Source organism: Carettochelys insculpta, chromosome 8, assembly GCF_033958435.1.
Source record: "Carettochelys insculpta isolate YL-2023 chromosome 8, ASM3395843v1, whole genome shotgun sequence".
NCBI lineage: Eukaryota > Metazoa > Chordata > Testudines > Carettochelyidae > Carettochelys > Carettochelys insculpta.
This window is the reverse complement of record NC_134144.1, coordinates 39305675-39321872: the sequence shown is the minus strand read 5'-3', so window position 1 is coordinate 39321872 and position 16198 is coordinate 39305675. Positions and strand designations below refer to the sequence as shown.

The window sequence follows — 16198 nt, the reverse complement described above, 5'->3', positions numbered from 1 at the left end:
TGCTTTTGTTAAAAACAATAACTAATTAAATCCACCTCAAGTCAATTTTCTTGGATTCAAAATTTTAAGCATGGGTGTTAGATCTGAGAGATGGGCCTCTCTGCGTTCCCTGAAATTGAAGAAAACTGGTCTGTTTCTGATAGGGGTGGGATGGAAATAGGTTTCAGAACTGATGGCTCCCCAAGGCTCTCCATTAACAGCCTTCTTTTCTATGCTGAGAGGCTCCACTTCCTTTCATATCCAGAGAAAGCTTTTTGAAAACAGACTCCTCCAAAGATGCTCAAGAGTCTATACATAAGAAAAACACCTTAAATTCATTCTATCCTGAAACAAACAGGCAACTAATGCAGAAGAGGCTCCAATGTCATATGCTCCTTTGAAATACAGGACTTAGTAAGTAGACTGCTACATTCTGTACTTAAACAAAACAAAACACTTTAAAGTGCTATATGACTGCTGGCTTGTTTTGTTATAATAGACTTGTTTTGCTAGAATACAGACTAACAAGGTTACCTCTCAATTACATTCTGTACTTGTTTCACTTTCTGAACTGACTAGAGGTGTAAACCACTGTTAAGAGCACTGAAATAATTTGGCATTAAGGGACAAAACCTGGATTACAGTAGCAAGGGTCACAGTCAATAAAAGCTATCGAAGTCTCCTATCTGGATAAAGTTGAAGAAATACTTCTCAAGAGACTGCTGATATATGATTGTCTAACGGCAGCTAGCCGTCAATGCTATCCTCAGCTTCTTAATAAACACACATGCAAGAAAAACTGGGAAATATGGTCCTTACCATAATTTCTGGAAGCTTCCCTCAACCTAACAGATTCATCTCTGTCTTAAATAGGGTAAACTTCAGTTACCTAGCACTCATTCAAGCCTCAATCTCTGTCTCTCTCTCACACACACACTGGATAAGGCACTTGATAACACTAGTTGGTTGGATTAGACAGACATCTAGGGCCTGATCCAAAGCCTGCAAAAGTTGGTAAGAATATGAGTAAATGCCCAACTCCAGCCTTTAGAAATAAACAGGCAAGGAAGGAATGGAGCTTTTCAAAAACAGACCCATCCACACCCTTTAGTATGAAAGCAAGTCAGTAACACCTCATGATCAAGGATACCAAAGGCAATTCTCAGATCTAACAAAAACGTCAGACAACTTGGGACCAGATTCTTGTCTAGGATCCAATCAGGACTAGAGTGAAGAGTGAGGGAGCAAATTACAGCTTCTTGACACTTTGGGGTGATCTGCATTGACAATATAAACTGTTTTCCAGGTATGAATCGATAAGGTACATCATTCTGAGGTCTTGTTCCTATACCGTGGATTATAGTGGGGCTATCAAAATATTTTTGTGTAAGAAAATGGTCATAGGAACATTTGTAGAGAGGTCGGTGGGGGAGAAAGAAAGACAGAAAGATTCATTTCTCAATACCTCATGTTAGATTTTTAAAGGAGTATATGAACATTCCCAACATCACTGTGAAGCAAAACACATACTTTATGATATCACATTTACTTACTCAACATTCTTTGCCCACTCTGGAGGGTTACTCAATGTCATAAATACACAGTTAGTCAGAATAGTGCACATAATAAGTATGCTGAATAATGTAAATTTTAGTCAAGGAACACAGAATGACAAGTTAAATGCAAGGAACTATCACATTCAATGTAAGCCATTTCCCAGGATATGGACAGTTAATAATGTAGATAATACTGTAACCCAGGGAGTAAAGCCAGCTCTACTTAGCTAAGAGCCAAGGAAATGTGGTAGAGGCTCATTGATTTAGCTCCTAAGGTCCCAGGTTGAATCCCACTTACTGACAGCCCTGGTTCTTTGGAGCCACAAGCGGGGGTGGGGGCTCATCCAAGATCAACTGCTGGGAGGTTTCTAAAGCTTGGGAGGCACTTGGTCAGCTAAGGAAAGTATGTAACCCAGGAACGGTAACATACAAAAACCTGTAGGAGAACATTTCAGTCTTCCTGTACACTCAGTAACAGATTTAAAAGTAGCAATCCTACAACAACAAAATCTTCAAAACCAGATGCCAAAGAGAAACTGCAGAGCTGCAATTAATTTGTGAATTTGACTGGATCAACCAAGGATTGAACAGAGACTGGGAATGGCTAGACAATTACAATAGCAGTTTCTCCACTCTTGATGTTCACAACTCCACATTAACTGCTGATAATGGGCCACATCCTCCTTGACTGAACTGACCTTATCAACTCTGGCCCTCCCTCCTTTTCATAAGCCCATATATTGAACCCCTCACCCTCAGAACGCCCTCCATTCATGCATGTGACAAAGTGGGTCTTTGCCCACGAAAGCTTATGCTCCAAAATATCTGTTAGTCTGCAAGGTGCCCCAGGACTTCTTGTTGTTTTTGAAGACACAGACTATCTCGGCTACCCCTCTGATACTATGTCACCCAGTATCTGTTGCCTTGTAGCTCATGTGGTAGAGACGCTTGGCTTTAGCCCCTGAAATCCTGAGTTCAAATCCACCTGCAGACAACCTGGGTTCATCGGCTTTGCAATACACATTAAGAAATTTCATAAAAGTAACAGGCAATTAATGAAAAATGTTGAAACAGTGGCTTCTAATGCTAATTCTGTAATCTAGGCATATACAATTATCTTTTTTTTCCACTGAATTTGATCAGTGGTTCAACGTGATTAATTCAGATTTACTGTGAGATGATGCATTAAGAACAGAAACATTTCAATATTAAAACAACCCAATGTTACGAATTAAAAACAGACAACCTTTAAACAAACCACATGAAAAGGATATGAATGAACCAAAATCTTAATCGCCATTTTTCTAACAGGGTGGAAAGGAGATAACATGTACAAGGCAGGTGTGGCACTGAATCGGAAGATTGCCTTCCCTTTATTCAATACTATAAAAGTCTGGGGAAAAAAATGAAAAAATACACATTTAGAAAGTATGAATAAACATTTTCAGTCTCAGTTAAGCAGTTTTCATTGTTGGTTATGTTTATACTGCCTGATGTACTGTGCTGCTGTAAACTGAGATTTGAGTTGGCAGCTGCTATTTGTGTTAGTTGTCCCATTTACTTTTCATGGTTTAATAGAAAAACACAAACAAGCATCAGGCCATAATTTCTACAGAAATAATTTAAAAAGTTCAAGGTGTCTCCTTCTCTTAGAAGAAATTTTCATTTCTACACTGACCTGGTACACAATACAATCATCTAAACTGAGGACAAAGTATTGGACAACCTCTCTCCTGCCCACTCCACTCCTGAGAAACATGATTCAAGAATATTAGTGTAATCAAACAGCAACATTACTTTAACATCTCTCTTTAAAGGTGAAAAATGAACTCAATGGCATTAGTGTCACAGAGGGTCCAATCTGGAGTATCCTCAGAGGAACTTTAGTTCTCAAATACCACCAATTTGGGGAACCTGAATGGCCATTTGCAATAGATTCCTATTACTTAATCACTCCAGTATTTCAGAATTGTGTAGGAGAGAAACACTATTGGGAGTACATATGTTCTATAGATTCAGAGGAGCTGTTGTGTGTTCTGCAGCTCCTCTAAATCAAGTGTAAATAACCACTTTCTCCCAGCTTTCTGAATGCTGAACTCTGCACTTGGATCCGCCTACATATGAGCCCAAAGATGACTAAGGTGATTCTGGCTGGATGAGCGAAGAGCGTCAAAAAATGTCCCTTCTCCACTGATGCCATATGGTACTAAAAGCAACATCTCAACTGCTTAGTAATGCATATTGTATGAACACATTATCCCAATACCCCATGCTCTGCAATTGTTCTTCATTGAACACAGACTCCAATGCAAAGTGCTTTCCATGTAGGTACCCAAGAGATCAATTCTTCCTCTGTATCATGACTTCCCAAGCCAACTAAATTTCATCTGTATAATGAAACTGTTAACCAAGAGGGGAAGGCTGGTAAGCACTGAAGGATTGCCTTTCAAAGGAATGGACCCATGTCAGTGGTAGAGGCAGCCTGTGGCCTGTGAGCCACAAGCAGGCCATTAGGATAATCTGATTGTGGGCAAAAAGACCATCCACAGGCACAGCACCCCTCTGCTCCAAACAGCCACAGTTCATCATTCCCAGCCAACAGGCACTGTGGGAAGCGGAGGCCAGCATACCCTTCCAGACTGCGCTGCTTCCCACAGTTCCCATTGGTCAGCTGCAGAGAACTATAGCCACTACAAGCTGAGGGAAGGTGGTGCCTGCATATGGTCAATGTCAGCAAAATCGCTCATGACTTGCTGTCAGATTATCGTGATAGGCCACATGGGGCCTGCTGGTTGCCCACCAGTGACCTAAGCTATGGAACTCCTGCAAAGAAAAAATAATAAAGCTGCTAACAGTTTTTAACAATGTTGCTTATTTGTAAAATTATGCAGCCTTAACAGGATCCTGTCAAATTAAAATTAAGCTTAATTATTTAGTAAAACAAACATTTACATAACTGAAGACCAACAACATTTAGTAATGTGTGTCACACTGGCTGGTCTTTACATATTTACAACAGAATATATGAAAAGATTTAGTAGGGCTCAATAGAAAAGAAGGCATTTTCTTCACTGATGCCAGGCTTTTATATTGACCACAAATCAATTAGTTATTATTAACTATTTACTTTCATATATATTTATATTATTCATGAGGGAATGAGGTAGAGGGACCCTATCCCTTATGTGCTTTTCACTTTCTATACAGAATCAACAGGTTAGTAAGTAAGTATTCTTAAAACTGCTGAAGTTCATGTTACTTCACATACACAATAAGCTTTATTTGTTCAACCTGTCCATTTCATTTCAAGAGCAATTTTGAGTAACTGATGCATCCCATTCATTTTCCAATTTTAAAACTATGCTAGAACACTTCATGGAGCTTTGGAATGTCTAATTCACGTAATGATGCACCATTTTCCTGATATTTTCCCTTAAATTAATTGTTTTTCACTAATCAGAATGATTTCTAATTAAAAGTTTAGTTTTGATACACCTGTTCTAAGTTTTATAGGAATCCGGCTTGATCCAATTTAATTGGGGTTTTTGAGAGGAACTCCATGTATACTGAAAAAACTGGAATTAACTGCATGGCACTGGATTATGGTATAGACCACCTACAGGTGCTAGTTCAGACAGAGAGAGAATATACGGGCTACTGTTTCTCCCTATATCAAACCTAAGGGTGCTTCCCAGGATCTCTAAGTTGGTATTGACATTATGAGCCAAAAAGAGAAGTTACTCACCGTAGTAACGATGGTTCTTCGAGATGTGTCCCCGTGGGTGCTCCACGATAGGTGTCGGGCTCGCCCCGGCGCCGCAGATCGGATCTTTCCAGCAGTTTCTGCCGGACTGCGCATGCGCCGGCGCGCGCCGCTCCCCTGCGCGCTCCCGGCCACCGCCAGTTCCTTGACCAACCGCCTCGGATGCTCCTGAAAAACACCAAACAGAGATCCAAAGTGGGGAGGATGGGCGGGTGGTGGAGCACCCACAGGGACACATCTCGAAGAACCATCGTTACTACGGTGAGTAACTTCTCTTTCTTCCTCGAGTGTCCCCGTGGGTGCTCCACGATAGGTGACTACCCAGCAGTAACCCAAGAAAGGAGGTGGGTAATTGGGTTATGTGCAGCTTGCCCCCGAAAGGACCGCTGTCGAGAGGCGGGTATCCTCTTGGAATACCCGGTGTAGGGCATAATGCTTGGCGAAGGTGTCATAGGATGACCAGGTCGCCACTATGCAAATGTCTTTTAGCGCGATGCCCTTGAAAAAGGCTGTTGATGCCGCCACCGCCCAGGTGGAATGAGCCCTAGGTGGGGCCAGTAAAGGAGTCTTTCGAAGTTCGTAGCACATCTTTATGCAGGACACAATGTGCTTCGAGATTCTCTGTGAAGAGAGACCCTCTCCTTTTGATCTGGGAGCGAGAGAAACTAAGAGCCTGTCCGTTTTCCGGAAGGACTTAGTTCTGTCTATGTAGAAGGCCAACGCCCTCCTCACGTCCAGGAGGTGCAGGCGTGCCTCCTTGTTGGAGCTATGAGGCTTCGGGTTAAATGAGGGTAAAACTATAGGTTCGTTACGATGGAACTCTGAAGAAACTTTCGGAACAAAGACTAGGTGCAGCCGTAAGGTTACCGCCTCCTTTGAGAATACCGTGCAGGGCGGTGCTGCCATAACTGCTGCGAGCTCACTGACCCTGCGAGCTGACGTGATTGCAAGAAGGAAGCTTGTCTTTATCGTAAGGAGACGGAGGGAAACCGTGGCTAAGGGTTCAAAGGGTGGTCCCGTTAGCACGCTGAGCACCAGGTCCAAGCGGTTTCCGAGGGGGGTACAGGTTTACCAGCCCCTTCAGGAACCTGGTAACAATAGGATGGGCAAACACCGTAGGCCCTTCCTCTTCATGCCGAAAAGCCGATATAGCGGCGAGATGGACCTTCAACGAGCAGAGGGAGAGCCCGCCTCTCTTGAGGTCCAGTAAGTATTCTAGTATGACAGGTATAGGCACTTCAAGAGGATCTAACTGCTTGGTGGAACACCACGCAGTGAATCGAGTCCGTTTCTGTTTGTAGGTCTTCCTGGTGGAGATCCTTCGGCTACTTTCCAGGACTTGTTGCACTCCCTCCGTACATGTACTTTCTAGGGAGCTGAGCCATGGATTGACCATGCTTGTAGGTGCAGGCCTCGGAGGTGAGGATGCACTATGGACCCCTGGGCCTGCGTGAGCAGGTCCGGCGCTACCGGAAGGGGAAGCGGTGGACGATCCGACATGTGGAGAAGCAAGGGGAACCACTGCTGTTGATCCCATGTGGGGACCACTAGGATCATGCGGGCTCTCTTCCTCCTGGCTTTCTGCAGGACCTTGTGGATGAGCACCGTGGGGGGGAACGCGTAAAGCAGTGGGCCCTTCCACGAAATCGCGAACGCGTCCCCCAGGGACCCCCGCCCCAGTCCTGCCCTGGAGCAGTATTGGGGGCACTTCTTGTTGTGCTGAGTGGCAAACAGGTCTATCTGGGGAAACCCCCATGCCTGAAAAATCAGTCGTAGCAGATCGGAGCGGATCTGCCACTCGTGTGTGAGTTGGAAGTGCCTGCTCAGCTGGTCTGCCTTCACGTTGTGAGCGTCTGGTAAGTACGAGGCTTTCAACGTTATATTGTTGGCAATGCACCAGTTCCACAGCCGGACTGCTTCCGCACATAAGGCACGGGATCGAGCTCCGCCTTGTTGGTTTATATAAAACATGGTGGAGATATTGTCTGTATTGATCCCGACTACCTTGCCTTGTATGTGGTCTTGAAAGTGTCTGCAGGCGTTGAACACTGCTCTGAGCTCCAGAATATTTATATGCAGTGACTGTTCCATAGGGGACCACAGTCCTTGCATCACCTTTTCGCCAATATGTGCTCCCCACCCCATGTGGGAGGCGTCGGTGGTGAGAAAAATAGAGATTTGTGGCTGGTGAAAGGGTATCCCTGTTAGCATGTTCTTGGGGATTACCCACCATTGCAGGGATCTGCGCACCTCTGTCGTGGGCGACACCACCCTGTGGACGGTATGGGATGCCGGCTTGTAAACGCTCGCCAACCAATGTTGTAGGTTGCGCATATGCAATCTGGCGTTCTGTACCACGAACGTTGCCGCTGCCATGCGGCCGAGCAGCTGCAAGCACGTTAAAACGGGCACCGTGGGGCTGTATGTAATGACTTGTACCAGGGAACTGATGGTGCAAAAGCGAGCGTCGGGTAGATAAACTCTTGCTGTGATAGAATATATGCATGCCCCTATGAACTCTATGTCCTGTGTGGGGTCGATCTTTGATTTCGCAAGGTTGATGACCAGGCCCAGCGAAGAAAACGTGTTTGCTGTTACGCATATCATGCGTAGTACCTCCTCTTTCGAGGCCCCTTTCAGTAGGCAGTCGTCCAGATATGGGAATATAAATACCCCCTGTCTGTGCAGGTCGGCTGACACCACTGCCAGGGTCTTGGTAAAGACTCTGGGGGCCGAGGAAAGGTCGAACGGCAGAACCTTGTATTGGAAATGTTCTTTGCCGACCATAAAATGGAGAAAATGTCTGTGAGCCGGGTGGATCGTTATATGAAAATACGCATCTTGTAGGTCGAGGGCTGCAAACCAATCTCCATCGTCCAGTGCCGTGAGTATAGAGGCGACTGTGATCATCCGAAAGCGTTGTTTGTGCAAGTACCGGTTGAGGCCTTGAAGATCTAAGATGGGCCTCCAGCCTCCTGTTTTCTTCTCTGTGAGGAAGTATCATGAATAAAACCCTTTCCCTTGAAGTCGCTCCGGCACTCTTTCGACCGCCCCTATAAGCTTCAGGTGGTCCACCTCGTGCTTGAGTTTCACCTCATGGGAGGCATCCCTGAGATGAGGCCTGGGCGGAGGTCTTGGCGGTGGGAGCGACTGAAAGGGAATCACGTAACCCGTGGCTATGATCTCTAGTACCCACTTGTCTGTGGTCATCTTTTGCCATTGTGAGTGGAACAGTCGGAGGCGATAATGGAACATTAATTGTGGATGACATTGCTCGATGGTAGTAATAGTGCAGCCCTCAATCTGTCCGTCAAACTTGTTGCCTTTGGGCCTGCCCCGAGGATGCACGGCCTTGTTGGGAACGTCGCCTGGGAGTTCTATACTGTTGTTGCTGTTGATGCCGCCCTTGGTCGTCGCCCCGTTGGTACTGAGCACGCGGAGGCTCGTACAGGTATTGCCGTTGTTGAGGGTAATACTTTTTCTTTCTGCATGGAGGGGTATAAATACCCAGTGTTCTGAGTGTGGCTCTTGAGTCTTTACTGGAATGAAGGACCGAATCAGTTGACTCTGCAAACAACTTCTGCGTGTCGAAAGGGAGATCGACAATTTTTGCCTGCAGATCCCTCGGGATACCCGATGTCTGGAGCCAGGATTCCCTGCGCATGACCACTGCCATAGCCGTTGAGCATGCCGCCATGTCCGCTACGTCCAGGGTGATCTGGACTCCTGACCTTGAGGCTGCATAGCCCCCTTGCACGATGGCCTTCAGCACCGGCTTCTTATCTTCTGGAAGTGAATCCATGAGAGAAGTAAGCCTGGAGTAATTGTCGAAATTGTGGTTCGCTAGATGTGCTGCATAATTTGCCATTCTCAGCAGCAGGGCGGAGGAGGAGTATACCCTTCTGCCAAATAGCTCTAGCTTCTTGGTATCTCTGTCCGTTCCCCCCGCTTTGTACTGGGAAGTCTTCGATCTCTGCTGAGACGATTCTACCACCAGAGAATTTGGTTGTGGGTGACTAAACAGAAACTCCATGCCCTTCGCCGGGACGAAGTATTTCTTATCCGCCCTCTTGTTTATAGGTGGAGCGGAAGCTGGGGTCTGCCATATGGTGGTAGCAGACTCCATGATTGCTTCGTTGAGTGGGATAGCGATTTTGGACGAGGCCGGAGGCCTCAGGTTTTTGAGGAGCTTGTGGTGCTCCTCCTGCACCTCTGCTGTTTGGATGCCTTGCGTGAAAGCCACCCTTTTAAACAGCTCCTGAAACTGTTTGAGGTCATCCGGGGGGGGCAACATCCCTGGGGGCCGTAGCCTCGTCGGGGGAGGACAAGGAGGAACCACTAGGGTAGACCTCCCTTGAACTCTCAGGGTCCTGCTGCCGGTGGTACACCCTCTCACTAGAGGCTTGCGAGGGAAAATCTCGGGGTTCCAGAATCAGCTCCCCTTGAGACAGCTGTGTTTCCGTCCCCGTCTGTGAGTGCCCGCAGGGGTACTGGGTGGTCGAGGGGGACCTGCCCCTGGGTGTATGCCTATGGTGTCTATGCCCGGCGTGATAAGGACGACCGTGGCAGCACGGGCACGGTTCCTGGGATGGAGACCTGGACCACTCTCGAGGTGTATACCCCCAATGTCTGGGGGAGCGAGATTGTCTGGACAATTGAGACAATGGTGAAACTGGTTTATGGTAGTACTCCAGAGGGTCAAATCCCAGAAAAGGCGAGGGTGGCCCGAGCCATGGTGACGCTGGTTGGAGGAACGGGGAAGGAGGCTCTGGGTAGGCTGGGGGAGACCCATATATCCTGGTTGGTGTACGCAGCATAAAGGGAGGACTTGTTGAGAGCAGCCCTGCAGCCCTGTCCAGAGAAGGGCTGCGGTGCCGGATTTTCACTGCTGCCTTTCCCCTACCCTGCGGGGCTGGCTCCGCCCCTCCCCGTGCCGGGAATCTCGGCCCCGCTGTTGGCACCGCGCTCGGCACGCTCATCTGCGGTGCCGCGCGGGTGGTCTTCTCCGGTGCCTGCAGGCTACATGCCTGTTGGCCCTGCACCGTTGGTGCTGCGGGGGTCTGTGCCACTAGCGGCGGTGCCGCCGGTTCCGGCGCTTGCCTGGCTGCTGCTCTGAATGCGCGGGCCAGCTGTTTAGTAATAGGAGGCTCAGCCTCTGCCATGTGCACTGCTGCGCTGCCGCTCGCTTGTGACTGCAGCTGGGGGCTATGAGCTACGCCCGTCCCGCTCGCTGTGACCGCCGGCAGGGATCAGGCTGGAGAGAGCTTCCTCCGTTTTTGCACTGAGGGGGTGAGGGACACCGCCTTCCTTTTATGGAGCCCTGTGGGTCCCTCCGGCTGAGGCCTCCCCGGCACGTCTGGCTGGAGGGCCTTATCAAACAGCAGCATTTTCAGCCGCATTTCTCTGTCCTTTCTGGCTCTGGCCGTGAGCTTTGTACAGAAGGAGCATTTCTGGGTGACGTGTGATTCCCCCAGGCATCTGATACATTGACTGTGCCCATCAGAGGCCGGCATAGCTTTGCGGCAGGACTCACGCTTCTTGAATCCTGAAGAGGACATTGCGGTGAGTCTTTGAGCTGTTAATAGGGTACTTAGCACCTTCTCTGTGCCTGTTCCCCTCTCACGGACTCCAGCCTGCCGCAGCAGGAGGCCTACTGGCCTTCACGTTCCCGGGGTGCCTCCGCTCCTCCTCTCGTATCTAAGACTCTCTCTCTCTCTCTCTCTCTCTCTCTCTCTCTCTCTCTCTCTCTCTCTCTCTCTCTCTCTCTCTCTCTCTCTCTCTCTCTCTCTCTCTCTCTCTCTCTCTCTCTATATATATATATATATATATATATATATATATATATATATAGATTTTTTTTTGCAATAAAGGAACAAACAAACAATGTAACTAAGAACTCTGAAAGAGAACTCAAACTCTGAAAAAAACTCTAATACGCTGACTCTGGCCGCAGCCTGAGCAGATTCCGTCTGCAGCCGATGGCGGTTAAGAAGGAACTGGTGGGGACCAGATCGCGCACGTGGCTGGGAGTGCGCAGGGGAGCGGCGCACGCCGGCGCATTCGCGGTCCGGCAGAAACTGCTGGAAAGATCCGATCTGCGGCGCTGGGGCAAGCCCGACACCTATCGTGGAGCCACCCACGGGGACACTCGAGGAAGAACTATCTTTCAGTACTGGCCTATTTGAAACTGGTGTGGAGAAGTCCTCTGCATGGTCCTTCTGCCAGCAGCTACTCACACAGCTGTAACAAATTGCAAGTGGCAGAGAAAACCTTGTGTAAAACCTCTGCACCTATGTGAATCGTACCCTTAGGGCTTGTCTAAACTAAGAAGATGATCAACCTGCTCGTGGTCGATCTTCTGGAGTTTGATTCTGCACGTCTGGTAAAGACACGGCAAAATCGATCTCTTTGGGGTTGGCAGTTGACCCTTGTACTCGACCCTATTGTGTGGAGTAAGGGAGGCTGATGTGAGAGTATAGAGGCTAGGTCTTTCTTAGGGAAATAAGTCAGTTCCAATACATCAATTCTAGAATGCATGTTGTATCTACAGCAAAGGCTGTATCTAGAGTTGCGTATCTGAAATTGACTTCTTTTCGTAGTATAGACTTACCCTTAGTATTCTACACTGGACTTTATTCTCCACATAAACTAACACAAAAGGCCAAATGACAAATATGTAACAGCAGACCCTAAGTAACTGCACACATTCAATAATATCTATGCGTGCGCCATCACACACAGGAATGTTAAGTTCAGGGAACAGAAGCCAGGAAAAACAGGAATAGAGAACAAACAGCAATAAGCAGAAGACAACCCCCATACACACACACACCCCAATTTCCTTCCTTTCTTCCCAAAGTTCAGTGGTACCTTGCAGGAAGCACCAGGTGATCCCAGGGCAATAGTTAATATCTAGGGTTCTCCCAAATTCACTGATGGGAAAATGCATCATGAAACATGAAATCTGGTCCCCCGTCTCCCAAAATCTGGTGATGTGTTCACTTTTACCCTATACTATACAGATTATACAGGGGAGACCAGCATTTCTCAAATCGGGAGTCCTTTCAGCTTCAGGTAATTCCCCATAACTGGATCAGTAATCCAACACAGCAAAAAAAAAAAAAAAAATAGAAATAGAAACATATGGAGATACATATCTAACAGAACTGGAAAGGACCTTGGGAGGTCATTGAGTCCAGTACAGACCCCTGCCCTCTTGACAAGACCAAGCACCATCTTCCCCCCGCCAAAAAAAAAAAAATCTGTCTACTCAGATCCCTACATGGCCCCCTCAAGGATCAAACTCACAACCATAGGTTTAAGCAGGCCAATGCTCAAACCACTGAGCTATTCCTCCCACCTAAAAATATATCTAACCTGCCTGAGACCCTTGAAAGGCCTCCACAAGAACTGCTCTCATAACCCTGCATTTACAAGGACAATGCTCTAACCACTGAGCTATACCTCCCCCAGAAAAACCTGGAATGTCATCTCTTTGAAGGCTAGCAGTTGAAACTGCTCATGTTTCACATTCTTACTAAGTGCCCTAAAATCTGTGTACTTCATGTGTCCCCATTTTTCATGTATACAATAGCGGTGGGAAAGTGCCAGTCTGTGAGCCCTTCCATCTCCCAAATTATATCATTATCTTTCACAAGCTGCAGTTCTGCTCTGATCTTGTGCACAATTAAAGGAGACATGACATACAGACACTTCAAAGGACTTGATGTTTGACTCCAACTTCAGAGAATATACAGAAACTTCGGACAGAACTCTATTACCATTAAATAAATTGTTGGAGTTCTGAACTACAGAACTGTATTCCTTTATAGTCTAGTTGCCATAACCACATGTCAAGTGTCCTATGTGAATTTATGCAAAACATCAAGCTGCAAAGACATCATAGGACAGTAATGGAACAGCATCTAGAGCCCCACCTTCAACAATGTAAAACTTCAAAGTTAAGGCTATGTCTTTGCAGAGCATACATCTTCACCCAGTGTATGCAAAGCATACACATTTACAAGCTTTTATAATCATGGAAGTTAGGCTAATGTCCAGATTACAAACTAATCCAGAGGGGAGAAACTAAACTTCAGCGGCATACCATTAATTTCTACAATACAAAGATACTAGCTGTAGCATTCTAGCATATGAGATCATAAAGAAAATATAAGGGTCCTGTGACTTTGCACTCACAGTATGCACCTGAGGCCTCAGGTCATGGTGAAATTGTGTAGAACAGCACAATAAATTCAAGTGGTCTTCCTTTTCACAAGCCCAGCACACCCCTGGATGGGCAGTGAAATCAGGCAAATGCCCCATACTACTATAGTGGAAACAATGAGGCACTCAACTTCAGTTGCTAAGGCCACGGGGCAGACATGCATGTGTCATATGATTTGGAAGAGGGAAGCAGAAAGAATGGATGATGGGCTAAGCATAGACACAAAGACAGAAACAGTCTGAGATGGAGAACCTCTTTCACCGTGAACCCTCTCAAGTGCCTCACTGATAGCAATTATGAGATTAGAAGTTGGAATTTTAGCATCTTCAGCCAGTAAACATTGGCTCAACTGGTCATTTGCTACACCAAATCACAAAAATATCCTTGCCCATGATCATCATACCATCCCAAAATTCTCACATTGCAACTGATTCCTCCCTATAGCAAACCCAACCTTGGCAAACACGCCAATTCACAAGCAGTTTTGTTGACCTGCAGCCCATGGTCAAATAAGCTTTCCTCTTCAGCAGAGTAGACTCTCCATTTCCAAAATACTTGCTGAGATTCTCCACAGCTGCATCTAAGAAAGACCTGGGCTCTGGAACTCCATCATAAATATCAACATCATCACAAACTAAGAGATTCTGCAGCAAGGATAACCTAGTAATTCTGGAAAACTGCAGGATCTGCACATTTGGAATTTTCCATGCTACGTATAGCCAGCCAACAGCCAAATAGGCACCATGGACTGCACCACAGAAACATTAGTCATCATACCATTACATGCTGATGCACCTCAGAAAAACAATCTGAAAAGGCAAGAAAACCGAAGTAACACGCATAGGTAGCCGGCCAATCAAAACATGTAATTACCATGAGCCAGTTAAGTCAGCAACAGCCTGAACAAAATAAAACTGTCCAAATGGTAGGTATAGTGCAACAGGCACTACCCACAGCCAACAGGATGGGTAGGTACACACAGAACTGAAACAGCGAGTCCACAGAAAACAAAAACATGAAGCTAGAAGGCAAATCACCCTATTCTCCACCCCAATGGCAAACACTCTAAGGAATATATGGCCAACATTAAAAAGCCAGATATTCAACAAAAATGGAGCATTTACAAATAAATTCATACTGTGGCCACAAAAATCCATTAGTGTATGTGATATCACAGGACATACATAACTTTTGTTGAGGCTGCCATGCTGGCCACTCCTAAATTACAGTTTTTGAAGTCCAACACTGCATTAAAGTCAACAGATGCAACATAAGAGTAGGCTTAGAAAGCACTTACCTTTTTATTGATATAATATGGGTCCAGGTCCTCCAAGGGTTCGGACACCATTCCTGGAGGTATGTCACCATAAATAAATGGGAGCACCTTTCCTGCTTCCAAGTCGCTATGTGGCTTTGGGATACTTTTTGCACTGACATCATCATCTTTATTGTCTTGTTTAACCTTTTCTTCAGCAATGCGCTGCTCAATAGCTGCAAGAGACTCTCTAGTGAAGTAGAAGAAGCTGTCAGGTCCAGGTGGCACCAGCATTGCCTTTGCCATCTTTTCATTCTGCAAATTTTAATTAACGTTCAGCCTCTTGTATAAGAATGTTCTAGAAAAGCAATAAAAAAAAAGAGTTAGGAAAACAAGAGAACTCAAAAGGAAGAAATTTCAAAACACGTCTTGGTGTTTATATAATGGTTTCTCTGGTTTTAATTGAGAGTTTTCCAAGACACCTTAGGAAACTGAGTGCCTAATTCCCATAGGTTCCTTTAAAGATACTTTCATCAGGACCCACTTATCTCTCTATATCAATGTTGAGGATTGTCTCCTGAGTAGCAAGGCCTACAGGGTCAGCTTTAAAGCAAAAATCAACCTCTTGAGAACACTAGGGCCAACAGCCTCGCCAGGACCCTCAGCAAGGTGGGAGGGAGGGGGTGCTGCTCTGGCTTCAGAAGGGGCAGAGCCTCAGGTAGAAGGGGCTGGGCTGGGGCAGGCCTGGACCATGGTGTGCCCCCTCCCTGCCCCTCCCATTGTTGCCCAGAGCATGTTGTATGGCACTCCATCAGCAATTTTAAGGGCCCAGGGCTCTAGTGGATGGGAGCTCCAAGCCCTTTTGTATCACAAAACCCTAAGGCAATTGCATTGGCTCCCAAAGAAACCATGGGTATTCAATTCTAATAAGCAAGCCAATTGTATAAACAAAGGCACACTGAGATGAGAAAAAAGTTGACAATAAGTTTTACTTTTTGTAGTTCAAAATGTTGCAAGTAATAAAGAAATGAGTCAGTAATTCCAGAAACCCTGTTAAGAAAAAATAATTTCTTATGATTGCAATTGGTGAGAAACCAGTCCCACAAAGATGTATGCCTGCACTTAATTGTAAAGACTTGTTCCATTGACATCAGTGGTATTACTCACAGTGCATAAAGCTAAATGCACAGTTAAATCCTTGTGAGTTAGGGCTGATAGCTGGGAAACATTTTTCTAATACAGCTGTGTTTTTCATGCCCTAGTAACTTCCCAGAATATTCACCATTACGGCTGAATCTTCCATGCTTTAATCTGAATACGTTTCTTCCTGAAAGCTTGTCCGAAGTTTCCTTCTGCCATTTTTGAGCAGAACGCTGGGGGAAAAAGCAAATTTAAAAACCCCTGCTTTCCCCAGGATA

General features: G+C 46.1%; 1 protein-coding gene across 1 annotated transcript in view; it reads right to left on the bottom strand.

The window, feature by feature from the left end:
- Positions 1–16198, bottom strand: part of LOC142017126 (sodium channel protein type 2 subunit alpha-like) — a 188215-nt gene that overhangs the window by 118498 nt on the left and 53519 nt on the right. Inside the window, exons 2-4 of the mRNA XM_075001783.1 lie at positions 14823–15138; positions 2811–2928; positions 1533–1623 (exon numbers count right to left, since the gene is read on the bottom strand). Of these exons, the coding sequence (XP_074857884.1) occupies positions 1533–1623; positions 2811–2928; positions 14823–15086 (473 nt within the window). The 5' untranslated portion in view covers positions 15087–15138. The remainder of the gene's footprint in view (positions 1–1532; positions 1624–2810; positions 2929–14822; positions 15139–16198) is intronic.